Raw genomic sequence first — 20,585 nt, forward strand, 5'->3', positions numbered from 1 at the left:
TACTGAGCTTTCCCCAGTAAAGGTAGGGAAATGTCAGCTATGGAGGCCAGTCTTGATGACACTGAAGCATGTCTCTAGATCACGATTTTCCCTCTATAGTTCACTATGCTATTTTTATTGATAATGAAACAGCCCCACCTTCATTGGTGAGATCTATGCAGGGCAGAGGTTGAAAATATGGGCCTATTTCCATCTCCTTAACATGAGTAAGATGTGAGAAAAAAATCAGTTTGAATGAAGCCTGCAACTGCTGAAGTCAAGACAAAGTAAGCTTTCCCACACCCACCCAAGTCAGTCACCCTGAAGAGTTTGGTCCTTTGTTAAGCCTAAGTCCTGTTCGGCTTAGGACCTCTTCTCACTTCCTGCCTTAGGTAGATGGCTAGTGGTAGCAGCCCTTCCACAGGCCTTACTTCAGTCCTCCTATCTTCCTGCCAGAAAGAGGCTGGAACACCCACTCTACCTGCCAGCAGAAAGAGGTCAGCCCCACAGCAGTGCTGACCAACTTGGCCCCATGCCCCAGCTAATCAGCACGATCCTAGACAAAACTGTACATATCTCTAAGGGGGAGGGGCTGCTAACAAAAATATTCCTTTTTTTTTGAGACAGTCTCGCTTTGTCACACAGGCTGGAGTGCAATGGCATGATCTTGGCTCACTGCAACCTCCGCCTCCCGGGTTCAAGCCGTTCTCCTGCCTCAGCCTCCTGAGTAGCTAGGATTACAGGCACGTGCCACCACGCCCGGCTAATTTTTGTATTTTTAGTAGAGATGGGGTTTCACCATGTTGGTCAGGCTGGTCTTGAACTCCTGGTCTTGAACTCCTGACCTCGTGATCCACCTGCCTCAGCCTCCCAAAGTGCCAGGATTACAGGCGTGAGCCACCATGCCTGGCCAACAAAAATATTCTTACTCAGACCAGGGACAACACTAGCAACGGGATTAAGAAGAATTTTTCAAATCTCTTAAGTCTTTTAAGTTAAAAAAAAGTTGCAAAATAAGGTAAAAGTTACAGTGTAATTACTGAACAAAAATACATATACAGTCATGTGCTGCATATTTCATGAGTGACAGATCACATATATGATTATGGTCTGATAAGATTATAATACCCTATTTATACTGTATTTCTTTTTTTTTTTTTTTTTTGAGACAGGGTCTCACTCTTTCACCCAGGCTGGAGTGCAGTTGCACAGTCTTGTTGTGAGTACAGGCGTTGAGCTACTGCACCCAGCCTATATTGTGCCTTTTCTATGTTTAGATACACAAGTACTTATCATTGTACTTCAGCTGCCTATAGTATTCAGTATAGCAACATGCTGTACAGGTTTGTAGCCTAGGAGCAATAGGCTATATGGCACATAGGCTAGGTGTGTAGTAGGCACTACCATTTAAGTTTGTGTAAGTACACTATGACAAAATTGTCTAATGAGGCATTTCTCAGAATATATGTTGGCCGTTAACACATGACTGTACATACATTTCTAGGAAGGGTACAAGAATATTAAAACTTAATTTTACTTCTCACAGTTTACCCTTCTATATATAATTTGTATTTCTTAAAGTATTGGTATGTGTTTTTCAAACCTTTTTTTTTTGAGATGGAAGTTTTGCTCTTGTTGTCCAGGCTGGAGTGCAATGGCGCGCTCTTGGCTCACTGAAACCTCTGCCTCCCGGGTTCAAGCGATTCTCCTGCCTCAGTCTCCGAGTAGCTGGGATTACAGGCGCCCGCCACCACACCCGCCTAATTTTTGTATTTTTAGTAGAGACGGTTTTACCATGTTGGTTAGGCTGGTGTTTGAACTCCTGACCTCAGGTGATCCATCTGCCTCGGCCTCCCAAAGTGCTGGGATTATAGGCGTGAGCCACCGCACCAGGCCTCAAACTAATTTTTAGTCTTGCTTTTTTCACCCCTTTACGTATCTTGGTTTTATCTGGCTTACAGACTTTAGTCAATTCTGAATTAGGAAAGAGTTCTTGTTTGATATGACCAAACCTTTCCAACTGAAGACTGAGGAGTTGTGGAGAGGCTCTTATAAACTGAAACATAACAAATCATCATTATTCTTACAATTCTACTCCACTCCTTAGAACAACTCTAAACATTACTGAAGTAGTATCACTAAAGGACTGAGCTGAACCAGGTTACAGGGTGGTAGCCAGGAGTTTGAGATCAGAGCTTCCATTAAGAGGATCATAGCTTCTACTCCTAAACCCTGCCCAATAATCTCACAGAAGCCAGGTGCAATGGCTCACGCCTATAATCCCAGCACTTTGGGAGGCTGAGGCAGGCGGATCACTTGATGCCAGGAGTTTGAGACCAGCCTGAGCAATATAGCGAAAGCTTGTCTCTACAAAAATTAGCTAGGCGTGGTGGCGTGCGCCTGTAGTCCCAGCTATTCAGGAGGCGGAGGTGGGAAGATGGCTTGAGCCCGGTGGCAGTTGCAGTGAGCCGAGATCACGTCACTGCACTCCAGCCTGGGAGACAAAGCAAGACCCTGCCAATAAAAAGACTGCTGAGTGAGTGTTCATTCTTCCAGCATCTACTAAACACCTGCCCTAACATGGGCATGTGGAAGTTCCAGCATCCCAGAGACCTTCACACATTACAGCTCTTCACAGGGCGGGTAGTTGAGCAGTTTGAGGGAAAGCAGATTCTAGCCCCCTCAGCTGGGGAGGTTTCCCAGTGTCCTAAATCTTGGCCTCCTGCTTCTCTTTAGTGGCCCTGCTCCTGCTTACACAGTAGTGCTTGTCACATGTTAGTCGCTGCCATGGATTTCTCAGGTTTTCAACATCATAACTACACTCCAATGCTCTGCACCCCTTTGGCAGGTGAGGCCACTAGAAAAATAACAGCACAGTTGAGTTTAAAAATGTAGTTTGTAGCAGGTGGACAGGTAAAGAGCTGGGTTAAATGACACCTCCACCTATCCTAGCTGTATGAGAATAAAAAAACTCCGAATCCTTCCTGAGAGGATTGAGCTGGCTAACCCTATTAAGTACACGGTGCCTAATGCCTGCCCCCAAGGTTTAATACAATATTTAAGACTTGCCTTTTGAAGTTCCCCATTGTCAACCTCCCCAGTTCTCCACCCATGTTCCCATGTGAGCTCTGCCTTAGCCACGCAATGGCCAGTCCTCCCTACAATGAGTCCGTTTCCTTTATTCTCAATTTAAATTCAAAGTGGGGAAAAAGTGCACTTGAGAATGAATCATCCATTTTATTTTATTTTGTCATGTGCTCAACAGCATCTCTCTCTCTCTCCCCTCTCCCTGGCAGGTCACAGAGATAAATTAAAAATAAAATCTACAAGGAAAATAATTTATAAAAGCACTCCCAGGTTCACACCTTCTATCCCTACTGCTCAGTTAGGCACCCCCTAACTGGGAATCAGTGCTTCCCCCCACCCCCATTTCACTCCTGCTTGTCTGGAGCAGACGGTACTCCAGAGCCGGGCAGGGGTGAGGGCAGCAGTGGCAAACAGTTAAAAATAAAGACACTGTAGTCCTGGAACCATCTGGCCACCTTGGCACTCCCGTGTCTGCCTCCCCCAGGCAGCCCTCCAGGAGCCTGTGCTAAGCTGGGGCTGTGGAGAAGCTGCCTGTGGCTGAGAGCTTGTTTGGGGAGGTGCTCTCAGCCTGTCATATGCACTTCTCAATCTTCTAGAAAGAAACCCAAAAAAGAAAGCAGACGACGACCTCGGGACAGAGGAGAAAAATCCCAAGTGTTCACACAGTTACACGGAGTCTTTATGGCAAAGAGAACATTTAGCAGCTTTGAATATTGGGCATCTCCTTTTTACTCAACACAAGCATTCTAGACCCTATAAGTGAAACAGGGCACAAGCCCTAAAAAAATCAAAGCGCAAGAAATTCTAAGAGGACTAGTTCTTTTGTTGTTGCTGGGTTGTGTAATTTTTTGCTTTCCCAGTGATAAGCCCAGTTGTTGGTAGGCAGAGGCCCGAGGGAAGGGTGACTCCCCAGTGTTGTGCTGAATCCTGCCTGGAGGCTGCTACACTACATCCTCCATCATTCCTCTGCCTCACAGCAGTCCCAGAAGAGGAAGGCTGCAGGCCCAGTTCCCGGAGCACTGCCATCACCCTATCCCAGCTTACAGGAGAGCTCAGGCAGTCTGTGAGGGGTGGGGAACACAAACACCCGACCAGGGGAGGACGGCATACACATGCAGGCTCTGATGGAGACAATGGGAGCCTCAGCTCAGGGGTGGCTGGAGCACGGAGGGAGATGGAGTGGCAAGGCAGTGAATGACATGCGTGATGTTGGGGCTGTTGCAACATGGGACCACGTGACCCTTTCCTGTTCACTCTACCCTTTGACTCTAAATCTCAAAGCCAGTGTTGGAGCCCAGTGGCTCCATTCGATTGAAACATGGCCGATGATATCCAAGAGCTCCCCTTCAGGGATGCCAAAATGCAAGGAGCAGAAAGAGTTAACACCGCCCCTCCCCACCCCCACCCTGTGTCTGTGTACCCCACCCCCCGGGGTGAAATGGGGTTTATCACACCAGTGATCTAGGCCCACCAGTCACTCCAACCTGCTGCCTGGAATCCTGACCAGAGCCAACCTTAACCTTCCCTCTGATTTTCTTCCCGCTTTGATTTTTTTTTTGGGGGGGGGGGTGGGGGTTCCTTCCTTCCTTCCTTCTATCCCTCCTTCCTGAAATGAGACTTTCTGCCACCTTCCCTTCCTCTCCTCTCACAGGTCCATTCCTTCCCCTCTGTCGGCCTTTGCTCCACATAGCTCCTCTACCTCCAGCAACTCCACCACCACCCCTGCCTCACAGGAAAGGGGTAGGGTGAGGACCCTGTCCGTCTGAATGGTCTGGCCACTTCCACTCCACCCGAGTGGAGCTGAGCCAGCCAGTGCCTGCCTCTTCCTGTACACTGACCCGCAGTCATCCCATCTGAGAAGATATATTGGATAAGAAGGCATTTAAGTCCCCGCTGTAGGTCCAGGTCCAGGTCCAGCCCTTCTCCAGTTTCGGTCTTGGTGGGCTTCAAACCCCCTTCTTCCCCAGGCTCACTTTCTCCGGTCCTTTGGCTTCCTCTCCTGCCGCCGGGCCTGCTGGTCGGCCATCGTGCGGGGGATGAGGAGGACACTGCCGTCCCCGGCGTACTGGAGCGCATACTGACTGGGCGAGTAGGGTCGTCCGTTCTCATCTCGCAGCCGCCCAAACACCTCCTGGTACAGGCTCTGGACCTTCTGCTTCATCTGTCGCAGGGAGCGCAGGAACTCCACTTTCTCCCGCAGCAGCCGGGCTTTGTCACGCTGCAGGTCCTCCACATCACGCTCCAGATTCAGGATGGTGTCCAGCTTGCGCTTGCGGCAGTTCTGCGCCGCCATCTTGTTCTTGCCCCGGCGCCGGATGTCTCGGATGAGGCTCAGCTGGGCTTCACTCAACTGGTATTTGGACAGCAGCTCATTGAACTCCTCCACAGGCAGGTTGATGATTTTGTCATTGGTGAAAGGGATCTTCATGGCTCGGGCTCGGTGCTCATCCCGGCTCATCTGCTTGTCCAGGAAGTCAGCCTGCTTCTCCTTGCTGCCTTTCTTGAGGGCACTGGGTGGTGGCAGGTCGGCTGAGTCCAGGGCACTGGGTGCCATGTTGTATGTGTGGTTGTGGCCCACGTGCTCCAGGTAGGGCAGGCATGAGAGCTGAGCTGGATCCTGGTAGCTCATGCGGCAGAACTTGGAATACTCAGGCTGGTAGCCCACAGCACCCTCGGCCTCTTCCAGATCCAGGGTCTCAGAGTCAGAGCTGTAGCCAACCGCACCTTCCTCAGAAAAGGAGGAAGAGGCAGAGGAAGAAGCAGAGGAAGAAGAGGAAGAGGAGGAGGAAGAAGAGGAAGAACTGCCTTCAGAGCTGCTTAGGGAAGAAGGGCTATGGCTCGAGTCTAAGGAAAGGCCTGAGTCAGAGTCAAATTCCTCCTCCAGCTGGGAGGCCTGCACAGGGTTAAAGCCTTCTTCAATGGCCAGGTCCATAAGGCTGATCTCATCCAACATAGCTTCATCTAACAGACCCCCCAAAGGGTCAGGCAGCTCTGGGCCTGCTGTGTCATTGGCTGTGCCATTGAGCTGGGGTGGAAAGAAGAGCCCTGTCAGGTTGGTGGAGCCAAAGGTGGAGTTGAGGCTGGTAGAATTGCTGGGGGCCAACGGGAGCAGCGTGGAGCTACTGGCCACAGGCAGGCTTTCCACCTCGGGGCTGAAGAGTAAGAAGTCCTGGCTGCAGCCCCCCAGGGACGCCTGATGCAGGCTGACATTCTGATTGATGGGAGTGTTGGGGGCAAGGCTGTAGTTGGTGCTCAGTGGGTCTCCAGGAGGGGCATTGTACAGGATTTCACTTGCTGATGTGTTCACTTCCATGGCCTGGGAGGGGAGAAGAGCACCACTGTTCACTAGGAACTGACTCCCTCCCCTGGGGCTCACACACTGCAGGCACCCAACAGAGGCACAGCTGCATGGGTGTAAAGGCAAAATACTATAAACCAAAGCCCACAGTGTCAGCTCCTGACCCAGCTTCGTCCACCAGGCCTGGCAGAGATGGGTTCTTCCATGTAGGCTCCACCCTAATATAGGACTGATCAGCTTTTCCTCATGTTTGGCCAGACTCCCCCATCTTGGAGGGAGAGGAAGAAAACACTACCTTGTTACTGCAAAATCAGCACAGTGAAAAGAACACCCAGACTTAAGTCAGAAAACCTAGCTGCACCACTTGCTGTGTGACGATGGGCACATCATTTAACCTCTGAGCTTCAATTTCCTCACCTTTGAGATAAAGGCTGACTAGATGACTGTGAGGGCCAAGTGAGCGAACGATGGCTGTGAAGCACCATGTGAATGTCAGCTATTATTAACGCAGAACCTTGGAAGCATTCAGCCAAGTGCCTATCTGCCTGAAGGAAAGGAAGAAGGCACACCCAGGAGGCAGGCCCTGATTTGGAAGGCTGAGTCCTGAGTTTTATTTAACCCAAACCCTACCTGTCTCCACCTCCCATTGCCCCAAGGACACACCTGGACAGGTTTCTTCTCATTGTCCCCACTTCTCTATGAATCAGGGAAAGTATTACACTTTCTCTCCTTGGAGATGGAAAAGCAACTGAGTGCTAAGACAATCTGTGCAAAATCCAATAGGTTTGTGCCCGGTTCCGACAATCCTACCTGCATTTCCATGATGGACATGAGATCTTGCCACTGCTGTTCCAAATCAAATGGTGACTCTGTCCCGGTCAGAAGAGGAGACAAGAGGTTGTTTTGAAGAGCAGGGGGCTCACTCTCACTAGGCACTGCTTCTGTTATGCTGGAAATGTCTGCTGGAAACTAGGGCAAAACACAGAGGCTTTAACAAGGGGGAAGGAAAGACCTTGTGCTTTCCTCCCAGAGATTACCACCTGGATCTGTTTCTGTTCTTCCTTCCTCTGCATTTACCCCCAGCAGCCAGAATAAGGCCAAAACCAACAGCTGGCCCCTCAGCCATGGAGGGACACACCAGGTACAGGCTGCCCTGCTCACTTGGTGGGCTCTCACTGGAGTCCTGCTCACCTCAGCATTCTCCCCAAAGGGGCAGGTGGCTTCCAGCAGCCTAAGGCACTCTTCCAGGGACAGGGCCGTCTGGTCCTCCCCACTAGGCACCTGTGGCAACAGGAACTGTAAGTCTGATTGACCTGGGCCTTGGCTGCCTGGGGCTGAAGCTTCTTTCCCAGAATGGCTGAAGCCCTGCAGTCTCCCTCCCATTCCCAGGCTAATGGCTGGCCCCGAGTCCCAAACTCCCAAGAACAACAGAAGAGAGAGTGAAAGAGTCCTGAAGCAAGCAGGAAGATGCTACATGCTCTGCCTCCCTTGCATTGTCTGTTGTCACGGCCTGGCCATTCTGCATCTGCTGTTTTCCACTCCCCACTTCCAAGGCTCAGCCACTGTGACTTACAGACCCCAACCCAAAACAGAAATTCAGGTCCACCCCACACACAACCTGTCTTCTCTAAAGGAAGTTTCTGGAAGAACTCCAGCCTGGTTTGTGTCAGGGTAGCAGGGACAAGAAGAGAGCCCAGTGAGCAGGGGCAATGGTACCTGTGCAGGGAAGCTCTCCCCAGTCTCTCCATCCACTAGCAGGTTCCGTGCCAGAGCTTCCGCGCCCTCGCCTGCCCAGGTGTCCTGCTCGCCTCCATCTCGCAGCTCCTTCTCCACATCCTGCTCCTTCTGGCGATGACTATAGTCAAAAACCTCACGCCCAGCCCCCAGATCAATATCCTGTCGCCAAAGGATGTCAATCAGATCTATGTCCTGAAAGACAGATCACATGACTTTAGCTCTAAGATCCCAAGGTCCCTTCCTTGTCCTGCCCCTCAGAGTTCCCTCCTAGTGTCACCCCAGTTAGTCCTGGGTGGGGCCCCTCCCAGCTCTTCACCTGCCAGCCTTTACCCCCGGTCCCTGCACCAGCAAGTGTTCATTCATCTACTTCCAGACACTATCCCCTTCCCACAAAAAAAAAGAGCCACTAGCAAAACCATTAGCGTGACTATCACCATAAGGGTGCAAAGGATTAGGATCTGGACCAAGACACACCCAGACAAAAGGCAGGGCCGCCTCCCCCCTACATAAGAAAGAAGGGGAACATCAGGAGACACCTCTAGCTTTGGGGATTGGACCCCTTAAAACTTGGTTTGGAGGAAGCTGGCCATGGCAAGCAAGAGCGAATTGTCATGCAGAATTACTTAGCAGTGGCCAGGCTTGCATCAGCCTGTGGTACCATTTCATTTGCATAAAGGGGTGGGGTGGGCTAGAGAGGAAAATCCCTGCATTTCCAACCACCTGATGCAACCAATGACAACGCCATGCTGTCTCCAGCCCTTCCTATAGCCATTCCCCATTCCCCAGCTGGCAGCAAGAGTAAGGCTGAACACCCACAACTCCTCAAGCCCAGGCTCACCTCAAGACTCATCCCCGCCAGAATTCCCTCTCAGCTGATCCTAGCTGCTGCCTCCATTCCAGGGAGGCTCAGGCAGTCAGATGATCCCCAGGGGTGCACCCCACCCCCTGCTCGGGCCAGCCTCACTGTGTCCCCTACACCAGTGCTCTCACTCCCTCACCATACCCCAGGACTCACCAAATCCCCATCAGTCAACCCCCTCAAGGACATAAACCCCATCACTGCTCAGCTACAACTGCCACCTTGGGCACCAAAAATGCTTCCCTCCCGCTCTACCCTGGTGGCTCGTGAACAGTTGCTGCACCAACTGCCAACCCCACTAACAGCATATAACCCCAATAAATAGAGCTATTTGGGCTTCCTATACATGGCACCCCCCTGTAGTCGAGCCCTCCCCACAAGCCTGAAGAAACCCTAAAGTGTTGCCTTCCATCCAGGGGTTAAAATGCAGACACACACTTTCCAGAAAGCAATTTCCTTAGATCAGACCCTCCTCCCTACCTCTAAGTCGGTATTCTTCTCCCATTAACCCTCCCTGACCCTAAGACCTCCCAGACGTACTACTTTAGTCTCCCCACATACACCAACCTGAACAGAAGCCCTGGACCCAGGAGCAGAGGCGGGCTGGGCCACCCGGTGACCAGCCAGCAAAGAGTTAAGGGGCCGGCTGCCTTTGGCATGGCCCCCACCACTGTGAGAGCTGCGGTCCAGGCGGGTCATGGTCTGCGAGATGAGCCCCAGGGCAGCCGGTGCCGGGAAGCCGGACAGGGGGCTGCAAGGAGCTCTTGGCTTTCAGGGAGCACACCAGGCTGGAAGGGTGGCCCCTTGCTAGCTCCGAGGGGCCTGAGGAGGGTGCCCCGCCCGTGCTGCTGCCTGGGCGGCCCAGCCCAGCCCCCTTCCTCCATCCTTGAGCAGCCCCCTCCCACCTCACAACCCCAGTTCCACTCAGGCGCCCAGCTGCCCCCACCCTGAGCTCACCGCAGAGGCTGCAGTGAGATGGGACTCCCACCCCATGCTCCGTGCTCAAGCTGCAGAGGAAAGCAAGCTCCCTCCTGGGCCTATCCTCCCGCTCCTCCCCCCCACGCCCCCCAAACTTGTTACCTAGGCTGCAGCAGGGAGCCAATCCCCTCCCCCTCCCACCCCGCAGGTCACTGCTGAGGCTGCAGAGAGCCAATCCCCTCCCCCAGGTCAGCAGCTGGGCTGCGGAAAGAGCCAATCCCCTCCCACTGTCGTTACCTAGGCTGCGCCGAGAGCCAATCTCCTCCCCCAAGTCTCCGCTGGAGATGCGGAAGGAGCCAATCCCCTCCCACCGCCTGTTACCTAGCTGCAGACGGGAGCCAATCTCTGCATCAGGGCAGCTGGAGAAGCTGCCGCAAGGAACCAGCCCATCCCTGGGCCGCCTCCGTCTCCTTGAGGAGATGCGCCCAGGGGCGGGCAGCCCCACCCAGCCCAGTCAGTCAGCTGGGGTGGCGCAGTGAGAGCCCTGGGGGAAGGGGTGCCACTCTCCTCCCTCCTGTCGCATCTTGCTCATCCAGCCCACTCAGGACTGGGCAGACACTTCTCCCGCAGATTCTCTGGGAATCTAAATTATTTGCTGGAAGTGGAAAGAGTTATCCCATTCCTCAGGAAGGCAGTGGCCAGTTCTCAAGGCCAGGGATCACGAGCCAGGCTGGGCAGGAACCCAGGGCACCCAGGCCCACCATAAGCCATAAGTTTTGTCACCCCAAAATAGGCCAGACTAGAGAAAAGGGGAAGGCCATTTTGCCCACGTGCAGCAATGTCACAGTGCTGGCCAGGCCTAGCCCCAAGCAAGAAGAGGGGAGACACAACCCTGAAGCCCCATACTTAGGGAGACAGGTGCTCTGCATTCTCCTGGCCACAAATGTCCCCCCTCCCCTTTCATCCCGGCTTTATTCAAGAGCATTCTCTGCCTGATCCCTGGCCCATATCTCATCCAAGCAGGAAAGAAGCCCCTCACAGACTCAGTATCACAATTCAGACTCCCTGGATTGGTTTCTCGAGGGGAAATTTAGCTCCCTCCCCACTGCTGCTCCCCTGGAGCCTAAGGTCAGGTCAGAGAGACAGTATGTTCTCTCTGGTCACAGTCAGCTCCTAGCCTGGAAAGAGCTGTAAACAGGCCACCCCCCTGCTCTGGGCAGAATGCCAATCTCAAGGGGAATCCTATCCCTAACAACAGCCTAGGCTATGGCTGTCCATAGAGCAGGCCTGGCAGCGGGGGAGCACTGCCACCCCAGGGATAATACCGGTTCCAGCAGTGCCTGTCACATGCTCTGGACCTGGGTATTTTTATCCCTGAGTTGCTGAGGAAATGTTGTTCTAGACACATAATCCTCCCTTCCCCCATACCCAGCCTGGGCCCCTAATGCTGACCCACCCCACCTCCCAAAGGGAGTTGTAAAGGCCTGAGATGAGGAAAAGCACAACCTTCACGAGGGCCAAGAAACAGAGGAAAGCAGGGTCAAAGTCCCATCCCATTCGGCCCCAACCCACCCAATAATATCCAAAATATCCCATCCCATCCCAGCAGGAACAGATATGCAGCTACCCTGCAGGATTTCCAGGAGCAAACCCAGTTACACCCACCCCTGGGGGAGCTACCCTGGGGGAGGAGCATAGAGCAGAGACTGGGAAGCACACTTCAGAACACTGTGCCAAGATTAGAGCCCACTTGAAGGAAAGGGGAAGCAGAAGAGAGGTGAAGTTCCAAGCGGCCCTGTAAGAAGCTAAACTAAGAGGCCCTGAAAGGTAAGAAATGTTCCTGGCTCCTGCGCTCAGATAATCCTAGTCTCTCTCAAAGCAGGTCCAGTATGAGCCATTTGAGCACAGAGCCGAGTGTCTCAATCCCTGCACTACTGACACTTGGGGTCAGACAAATCTGTCGTTTGAAGGTGTTCTGTGCCATTCAGGATGTTAACCAGCATCCTTGGCCCCTACCCACTAGGTGCCAGTAGCACCCCCGCCGCAAGATGTGACAACCAAAACTGTTTCACGATATTGGCCACCTGCACCCTCGGGGACAAAATCACCCCCGGTTGAGGACCACTGGCCTAGAACAAGCCATACTCTTTGACAGTCACTAACAGTCAGAGAACTAAGCTCAGGAAAAGACTACAGAGCAGGGAAGGAGGGAAAACGTGGTCTGACCTGGCAGGCAGAGGAGCCCATTTCTGTAACATCTGTAAAACTTTTTACATTCCTTCACATGCCACCTCCAAAAACCCAATCGGGCTTTCTCCTTCCCTAATGGCCAGGGGAGTGCAGTGGGCCTCTTTCCCGGCTACTTAAGGCTGGATGGCAAGCGAGAGCCATAGAAACCCAGAGCTCAAAGCAATCTTATGTTGGTGAGGCAGGGGCAGCAGCAGCCATTCACATCTTAAAAGGCAAAGAACTGCATCGCTTTCTGCCCAGAACAGTATGTCAGCCATGTGACAAGAGCTAAGGATCTCTTCTGACAGCTCAAAGCAAGTTGACTTGGGCAGCAGAATGCAGTTTCTCTTTCTAGCTCCCAGACTTCTCTTCCCTACTCCCTGCAGTGGGCCTTTTGCAAAGATTGGAAGCCTTGGCCCTCTCCTGGCCAAGAATAACTATCCAAATCTACCCTTTGGCTCAGGCCCAGGAGGTCTGAATTATCAGGACAATACAACAGGCCTCACCACAAAGGAGAACTTCAGGGTATGTCTGTGTTCTGATGTGGGGGGGAGGTACAAAACAAGAGTCCAAAAAGTATTTGTGTCTTAGCAACAGATGTACACTGCATCAAAGCCCATCACAACATGACTCCTCCCCCACCCCAGGCCTCCAGCAGTCACGCTGAAATCCAAGCAGTAAACACCCTGGCATGTGTAGGAACCTCCCACTGCCCTGACAGTACATTTAGAGGTAGGTCAATGGTTCAACACAGGGAAATGCTCCCAGCCCCCAATCCTAAAGTCAGAAAGTTCAGCCCATCCCTACCCAAGAACAGTGCCTGAGGCCCTGCTCAAACCTGTCTGGCTCTTTACAGGGCTCAGTGTTCTGACCACAATCCTTTGGTACCAGCCCACCCCCAAGCCTCAGGCCCCACACACCCACCACAGGTCCACTAACCTCTTTGGTTAAGTCTCCACTGACTGGGGGGGCTACAGCCCCCAAATCCTCCAAATCTTCACCGAATCCCTGCTCCGTTTCGCTTTCTCGCACCCCGTTGTCTGGGCCTGTCACATCTTGGAGGCCACTGGAACTCTCGAGGGCGAGGCCTGAGTTGGGCTGACTGCCAGAGACAGACCCCTCTGGGTCTCGGTGAACCAGCCAGGCATTTACCTCAGTGGTTGGCACCTGGAACCTGTCCAGGGCCCTCACCTGACTGAGGAGCCGCCGGGCAGTGAAGTAATTGTCCAGGTCTATGCTCTTGGGGTGGATACCATAGCCATCCAAGGTATTCCTCAGGTTGTGGAACTGGGTCTGAGTATAGGCAGAACTGGGCCCCAGGATGATCTCCCGGAGTGGGGGAAGCTGTGAGGTCAGGTAAGTATCCACGTCCACCCGTACCCCAATCAAACTCAGCAGAATGGTGAACTGGAGAAGTCCTTCCGTTAAGTATTTCTTCAGAGAAAGCATTGCTGAAGGACCAGAATGTTTATGCTTTTTGGTTTTTAAAATCTTCCAAAAGACAAATCAAGGCCACTGCTCTGCCGCTCCAGCCAGCAGGTTACCCTCCTCAGTGTCAAACCCCGTACCCCACCCTGGCAGAACACAAGGGCTGAGCTCCCTGACGGCCCCAGAGGAAAGCACACCCTGTGGAGCCAAGGCCAAGGACACACTCCAGACCACATTCACTTTCCCTTCTCGACACCTCACCTCTGAAAGTACAACTGTTCCTAACCCAGTCCAGGCCCTCAAGGGCCCACGTGACTTACTGTCTCCACAGTCCACATACAGTCACTTCCTCACTCACATTAGTTGTCCTCTCTGTAGATTCCAATGCAGGCTGTTCTCAGGAACAGCTGATGGATTTTTTTTTCCTTCTCCCTCCTAAGGTTTATTTTCTTTGGCTGGAGCTACAGGCCTTTCGTCTTGGGTCAGAGTGTCCCGCCTCCTCCACACTTACCAGGGGGGTTTCCAGAGAAACCTGAAATGGGAATCACAAAAGCAACAGGATAAGATTCCATACTTTTCACATCATGATCAGGGTAGGAAAACCTTCACAGTAGAAGGTAGAAAACACATTCAAAGGACACTTTCACTTTTTTTTTTTTTTGAGACAGAGTCTCACTCTGTCGCCCAGGCTAGAGTGCAGTGGCGTGATCTGTGCTCACTGCAACCTCCACCTTCTGCATTCAAGTGATTCTCCTGCCTCAGCCTCCCAAGTATCTGGGATTACAGGCGCCTGCCACCATGCCCTGCTAATTTTTGTATTTTTAGTAGAGATGGGGTTTCACTATGTTGGCCAGGCTGGTCTCGAGCTCCTGACCTCAGGTGATCTGCCCGCCTCGGCCCCCCAAAGTGCTGGGATTACAGGCGTGAGCCACTGTGCCTGGCCTAAAGGCCACTGTTACAGGAAGAAAGGACTACTTACACTCTCAGAAAAAAACCCCAAAATATAGCAACCGATCATGGAAGAACTATCAAAGAAAGCTACTGATCACGAATGATCTCAGTTACTGAATATTAAATGTGCAATATCCTAAAATGTAGCTTGGTTTGAATAAGCAGACAATAACCAGGTCATCCAAAATATCTTACACCTTTGTTTTATTTACCAGCCCTCCTCCCCCACTACAGGCGCATTACCCAGCTTCTATTTTCACATGAGAAGCCCATTTCCTGTCTTAAAAGTAAAGCTGGATTTTCACCTCTCGGGAGAAAACCACCCATAACAGTTGTCTTTTCTCAGTTCAAAAAGGCAAGATTATTAAACAGTGAGAGTGTGGAAGGACAAAAGGACAATGTTCAGGCCACCACTTCACCCAGAAGAAGAATGCCTTTTGTTTTCTGAACTTTGAAATCTGATTTCCCTTTCCTATCCTCACATCTTACAAAAAAAAAAGGAAAAGGGCCGACGCCTGTAATCCCAGCACTTCGGGAGGCCGAGGAGGGCGGATCACCCGAGGTCGGGAGTTTGAGACCAGCCTGAACAACATGGAGAAACCCCATCTCAACTAAAAATACAAAAATTAGCCGGGCGTGGTGGCGCATGCCTGTAATCCCAGCTACTCGGGAGGCTGAGACAGGAGAATCGCTTGAACCCAGGAAACGGAGGTTGTGGTGGGCCGATATCGCGCCACTGCACTCCAGCCTGGGCAACAAGAGCAAAACTCCGTCTCAAAAAAAGAAAAAAAAAACGAAAAGAAAAGGAAAGAAAAAAAGGAGGAGAGGGATGGTGGGGGCCCTACTACGCAGGACTATTCCGTCCAGAATTTGCATAGGCAGGTTTTATTTTCATTCATATGACCTTCTGAGCCAAAGCAGAAGGATATGGCCACGTTCTCTAGCCAGACTGCCCAGTGCCGAGGAAGTAAATCTGTTTCTGGTCTCCACTTTTGAGCTTCCATTAATGTCACAAACCAAGACGTACCCCCTCTCCTCTCCTGCGTTGTGACCCATCTACCAACTTCATTCTACAGGGGGAGAGCGAGCTATACGTACACACACGAACGTGCGCACACACACACACTCACACTCCCTCTCTCTGGTCAGAGTAAACACAATTGCGACCCAGAATTCCTGCTTACGCTACCCTCCCGTTCTCACGCAATTTATTACTAAAACCTCCCAGGAGCCAATTAAGTTCGAGAAACCGGACAAAGTCCCTTAAAAATCGAGTAGGTGCAGGGCCCTAGCCTGAGGCTGGTCCCACCCTGCCCGGATACCCGAGTCCGGCTGAGACCAAGTCGCCATGCCCACTCTCGGCGCCGGAGCTTCTAGCCTCCAGGGGCGGCCAGCGAACAAGTGCTACTTCCCTGGCCTTGACCCACCCTTACAGCAAACCCCACCCCGCCCTCCGTCCCGATGGCCCCACCCCACTCCCAAGTCCAGGCCTCACACCACGCCTTCTCGTGCCCTCAACCCTGCCCAGTCCATCCCACCCCGGAGCCAGCTTTCCTTTCGGCCCCGCGCGCGGCCCCTCCCTGTCAGGCCCAGGGCCGGGCTCTGGCGGGAACCCCGCTCGGCCCCCGCCTCCTGCACCTCAGCACCATCCCGTCGCCTCATAAGCCTCGGCCCCGCGGCGCTGCACCCCTCCCTTCTAGGAAAGGAATGTGCCCGATACCCACTGCTTAGCTCGGCGTCCGCCGCTGCCTCCACAGCAGGCCCTAAGCCCGAGTCCCGGCCTCGCCGCCGCCACCGCCGGCCGGCCTAGAGCTCGGAGCCTCCGCTTACCTCCCCGCCCCCTCCTGCTACCGCACTCGGAAACCCGCCCGCCGCAAACACCCTAGGAACAGTTTCTCCAATCAACGAGCCGAGACCGGGGCCGTCGACGGATGTCCCTCTGATTGGCAGCAGAGAGGGCCCAATGGCTGAGTGTATCCTCATCCCCGGACCTGATTTCCCAAGACTGACATAATTCCCGGCCCAATGAGTACCTAGGCCCGCCCCGCGGTGTGGACCCACCAATGAGTAGGGCGAAGGCCCTAGTGTCTGGCATTCCGGGCCCCTCGGCCGCGCCTTCGCGGCGGGCGATGTCAGTGGGCTTGGGCGTTGGGTGAAGTATCCAGGTTGGGCGCTTCCAGCGCTTTCTGTGGCGGGGGAATGAAGGCCTAGGTCAGGGAATAGGAGGGTGTATCGCCGCCGGAGTGCGGAACACCCTCGCCTTGAGGGTTCCCACAGTGACTTGCAAAAGTCTAGTGAGACCCGAGAAGGCTGAGGCGGGACACGAAGCATGTGGTTCTTGTGGTTGCGACGCTCGTGCCGCCATCTTGGGTGCTGGCGGCGGAAACCGGTACCCCAACTTCCTCTCGGTGCGAACCTGGAGAAGCCACCCCAGCTGTGAGGGACGGTGGCGCCTCACGGCCCAGGCAAGGGTACCTTCGCTGGAGCAGTACCGCGGACGGATATCATGAGGGTGGTGGGGCGTTGGCGGGACGTTGGCGGAACGTTGGCGGAACGTTGGCGGAACGTTGGCGGGACGTTGGCGGAACGTTGGTGGTGTGAGAGGTGTGGGGTAATGGCGATTTTTGTCATGGTAGACAGCCCAAAGGACCCCCCTCGTTTGGCCTCCCACGCAGCTTAGTCTTGCTTTTTTAGGGATGTTTCTCAGTTTTTAATTTCTCCAGTCCCATCTGGTTATATTTCCAAAACATGTTTGTGACTCTCAAACGTTAGTTTACTCCCAGCATCACTTGGGGAGCTTGCTAAGCTACGAATTCCGAGGTGCCACTGAAGAGTCTGATTTAATGACCCTGGAGTGGCGGCCGGATAACCTGCCTGCTGGGGTGATTTTAACGCAGCTGATGCGAAGACCCCATTTAGGGAATCATTGGGTTGGCGTTTGCAATGCGTTCCTCCCAGCTATAGGACAAATACGTGTCAACTCAACTCTGTCTTCTTAGAAGAGCCCATTATTTATAGGTGAGTCATTAGTCCCTGTACAACTAAGGACAAGGCCAACTGATAACTCAGTAAATAATCGAGTCCATTTTGTGCTTGCAGAGTTAGGAGGCTTAATTTGGGGTGGTTTGCAGATTAAGTACTTTCACTGTATATAATAAACGTACACCAGCAAACCACTCATGGAATTCTTAAAAAAACTTCTGAGCTAGTTTACCAGTTTCAAAGACTAATTCAGAGAGCATCTTTTACCTATTCCAGGCTGGACTGGAACTCCTGGACTCAAGCGATCTTCCCATTTATCAGGGACTACTGACGCGTGTCTCCCAATAAATACCTGAGTATAAACAACATGAGGACTAGAATTTTGTGCGTTAACTGTTATAACTTAGTAGACACTCAAATACTGAGTACTTGAAGGGGGACTCAAGCAGGCAGGCCTCTGATTTTCCTGTTAAAAGCAGAAATTAACCACACCTTGGAGGATGTACAGTTTTGAAGGATATGGCATGTTAACAATAAAATAGGAGACCATTCAGTCCCTGAAGTAGTGAGACAATGAAGATAAAGACTGGTATTGTATAAGAAAGGAGAAAAATTTAGGTGTGGCCATCAACTCTAAAAATAAATAAATAAGGTTGAGAAAGAACTGGGCCCGGCGCAGTGGCTCACAGTAGCACCTTGGGAGGCCGAGGCGGGAGGATTGCTTGACCAGCCTGGGCAGCATAGTGAGACCCCCGTCTCTACAAAAAAACAAGCTGGGCTTGGTGCCACACATCTATAGTCCCAACTATTCAGGAGACTGAGGTGGGAGGATTGCTTGAGCTGGGAGATTGAGGCTGCAGTGAGCTATGATGGTGCCAGTCTGGGCAACAGTGAGATCCTTCCTCAACAAAACAAAACATAAAATTGAGAGATATAAAGGCTCAACTACAGTGTTTAAATACAAGACAATTTTGAAAAGGTGAAAAGAGCATACTAAAGTTGGTCTTTTTTTGACAGAAAAATACAGAACAATTTTCAGTCCTAACAGTTCAAACTAAAACTGGACAATCGTTTATCTGTGGAGTTTCCTACTTAGCCATTTCACAAAGGTGGGCAGAAAAAGGGAAAGAGTTGCAAGGGCCAAAAAGAGTAAAGGTGTAGAGACAAACTCAATCGCAACAGCAGGCCTAGGCCTGGCAGGGTGTGGGCGCCCAGGATATTTGATGCTCCATGGAAGGGAGTGGAGACAGAAAGACTGTCTTCCATTCTGTCTAGAGTTCCAGATCAAGTCCGAGCAGGTGCAAGCTTTCCCAGAACCTGCTGATTAACCTTGTAAAACCCAGGGTGTGTCCTTCTTCACCCAGGAAGCCACCCCCTCCTTTCCCCCAACACTCTCCCCCTCCTTTTGCCTGGGACAGCTGTTCATAGGACAATTACCCAAGAAGCAAAAGAAGGATCCCATGCTGATGTGTCATCAGTCCCGGTATATCCATTAAATCAGACTGAGAAGACCACTGGAAAAAGTGAGCGCATGCATGTGGCTCCCTAAGGGAAAGGCTGGCAGCCATTGTAAAACTAGGCCTTGCCCCTGCGACTCCAGGCTGGGCAGGAGAGAGAAGAAGGCAGTGGAAGCCGAGAAGAGGGTTAGGTCTAAAGCACAGGGATTTGGGGCCAGCTAACTATAAAACATACACGGAAATCCCCACCCCCAACCCAGGAGTAGCAGTGTAGTGTCTACTGACCCAGCTTCCCTGGTAGGAAAAGCTGCTGCTGCCGCCAACAGCCACATCCATCCTGCAGTCATCCTGGAGGATGACACATGCCAGGAATCCTCAGAGAAGGGGCTGTGGGAGGGCAGGCTGGCTGGGGCTCTGATTTCTTCTGGAACAGTGAAATTGCTTTTTCCCTAAAAGGGAAACCCAGGCTTTCTGCCATTCTGGTTGTCCATTATCTTTCCTCTGAAAATGTCTCTAAGGCCAGGCACAGTGGCTCACACCTGTAACCCCAGCACTTCGAGAGGCCCAGGTGGGCAGATCACTTGAGCCAGGAGTTTGAGACCAGCCTGGCCAACATAGTGAAAACCCATCTCTACAAAAAAAATACAAAAATTAGCCAGGCGTTGTGGTTCATGCCTGTAGTCCTAGCTAGTGGGGAGGCTGAGGTGGAAAGATCACCCGATCCTGGGGAGGCTGAGGATGCAGTAAGCTGTGATTGCGCCATTGCACTCCAGTCTGGGCGACAGAGTAAGACCCTGTCTCAAAAAAAATAATAAAAAGAAAAACATGTCTTTAAGTTTTGCTAATCCATATAAGTATTTCTTACTCTGTAACCTCATCTAATCCAGGGGAATAGATTAGATAGATGATTGCCTGAGATTTCCTTACAGTCCTGAGAGATGGTAGGAATACATCATGTCAATACTAAATGTTAGCATGTTTTGCAAAGAAATCAATTAGTTTTCTGGCAAATCCGGACATATGGCCCTCTCTCTTATATGGTAAACATCATCAGCAAGCTTGTTACCATTAAACCACCAAAAAGTAAAGCTCTCCTGCAAGCCAGCCTCTTTCCTGTGCACCACTACCACACTCTTAGAAGATTGCTTCTCAATCCTGGCTGCATATTAGAATCACCCAGGTGCGTAGCTCGTAAGAAATACCAATGCCCAGGTCCCACCCCACACCAATTAAAACAGCTGCCCAGAGCAGAATTGGACATCAGTATTTTGTAAAAGCTCTTCAGGTGATTCTTATGCGCAGCCAGAGTAGAGAATCACTAGGTTGGAGCAAGAATCCACATTGGGGTAAAAAAAAAAAAAAAAAAAGGCAAAAGATTGTGGTAATACAGGAACACAGACTACAATGATTATCTGACTTTTTTTTTTTTGAGATGGAGTCGCTGTGTGGTCCAGGCTGGAGTGCAGTGACACCATCTCAGCTCACTGCAACCTCTGCCTCCCAAGTTCAAGCGATTCTCCTGCTTCAGCCTCCTGAGTGGCTGGTATTAAAGGTGCACACCACCACGCTTGGCTAATTTTTGTATTTTTAGTAGAGACAGGGTTTTGCCATGTTGGCCAGGCTGGTCTCAAACTCCTGACCTCAAGTGATCTGCCCACCT

At 51.8% G+C, this 20,585-nt stretch overlaps 1 protein-coding gene across 16 annotated transcripts; it reads right to left on the bottom strand.

Annotated features, from left to right (window-relative positions):
- Positions 1–3,196: 3,196 nt before the first annotated feature.
- NFE2L1 (NFE2 like bZIP transcription factor 1) lies at positions 3,197–16,987 on the bottom strand. 16 transcript variants are annotated; one of them, XM_063706299.1, is made up of 6 exons: positions 16,548–16,937; positions 13,047–14,067; positions 8,081–8,293; positions 7,556–7,645; positions 7,175–7,333; positions 3,197–6,382 (listed from the first exon to the last, which is right to left on the bottom strand). In XM_063706299.1, exons 2-6 carry the CDS (start codon positions 13,554–13,556, stop codon positions 5,036–5,038), a joined length of 2,319 nt encoding a protein of 772 aa, XP_063562369.1. In that variant the 5' UTR covers positions 13,557–14,067; positions 16,548–16,937; the 3' UTR covers positions 3,197–5,035. The 16 variants fall into 16 exon arrangements, with proteins under 16 accessions (XP_063562369.1, XP_063562370.1, XP_004041520.1 ...); XM_063706300.1 differs by having other exon boundaries at positions 8,081–8,260; positions 16,548–16,936; XM_004041472.5 differs by lacking the exon at positions 16,548–16,937 and adding an exon at positions 16,211–16,493.
- Between the last annotated feature and the right edge of the window lie 3,598 nt (positions 16,988–20,585).

The sequence above is a fragment of the Gorilla gorilla genome, chromosome 4, assembly GCF_029281585.2.
Source record: "Gorilla gorilla gorilla isolate KB3781 chromosome 4, NHGRI_mGorGor1-v2.1_pri, whole genome shotgun sequence".
Classification (NCBI taxonomy): domain Eukaryota; kingdom Metazoa; phylum Chordata; class Mammalia; order Primates; family Hominidae; genus Gorilla; species Gorilla gorilla.

What these genes read in the sequence shown, in the direction of transcription:
- NFE2L1 (XM_063706299.1), bottom strand. Translation starts at nt 13,556, where the DNA reads ATGCTTTCTCTGAAGAAATACTTAACGGAAGGACTTCTCCAGTTCACC. An exon ending in GTGGAGACTTAACCAAAGAG is followed by an intron (nt 8,294 to 13,046) that starts GTTAGTGGACCT and finishes TCTGTCTTTCAG; the next exon opens with GACATAGATCTGATTGACAT. An exon ending in GGGAGAGCTTCCCTGCACAG is followed by an intron (nt 7,646 to 8,080) that starts GTACCATTGCCC and finishes CTGTTGCCACAG; the next exon opens with GTGCCTAGTGGGGAGGACCA.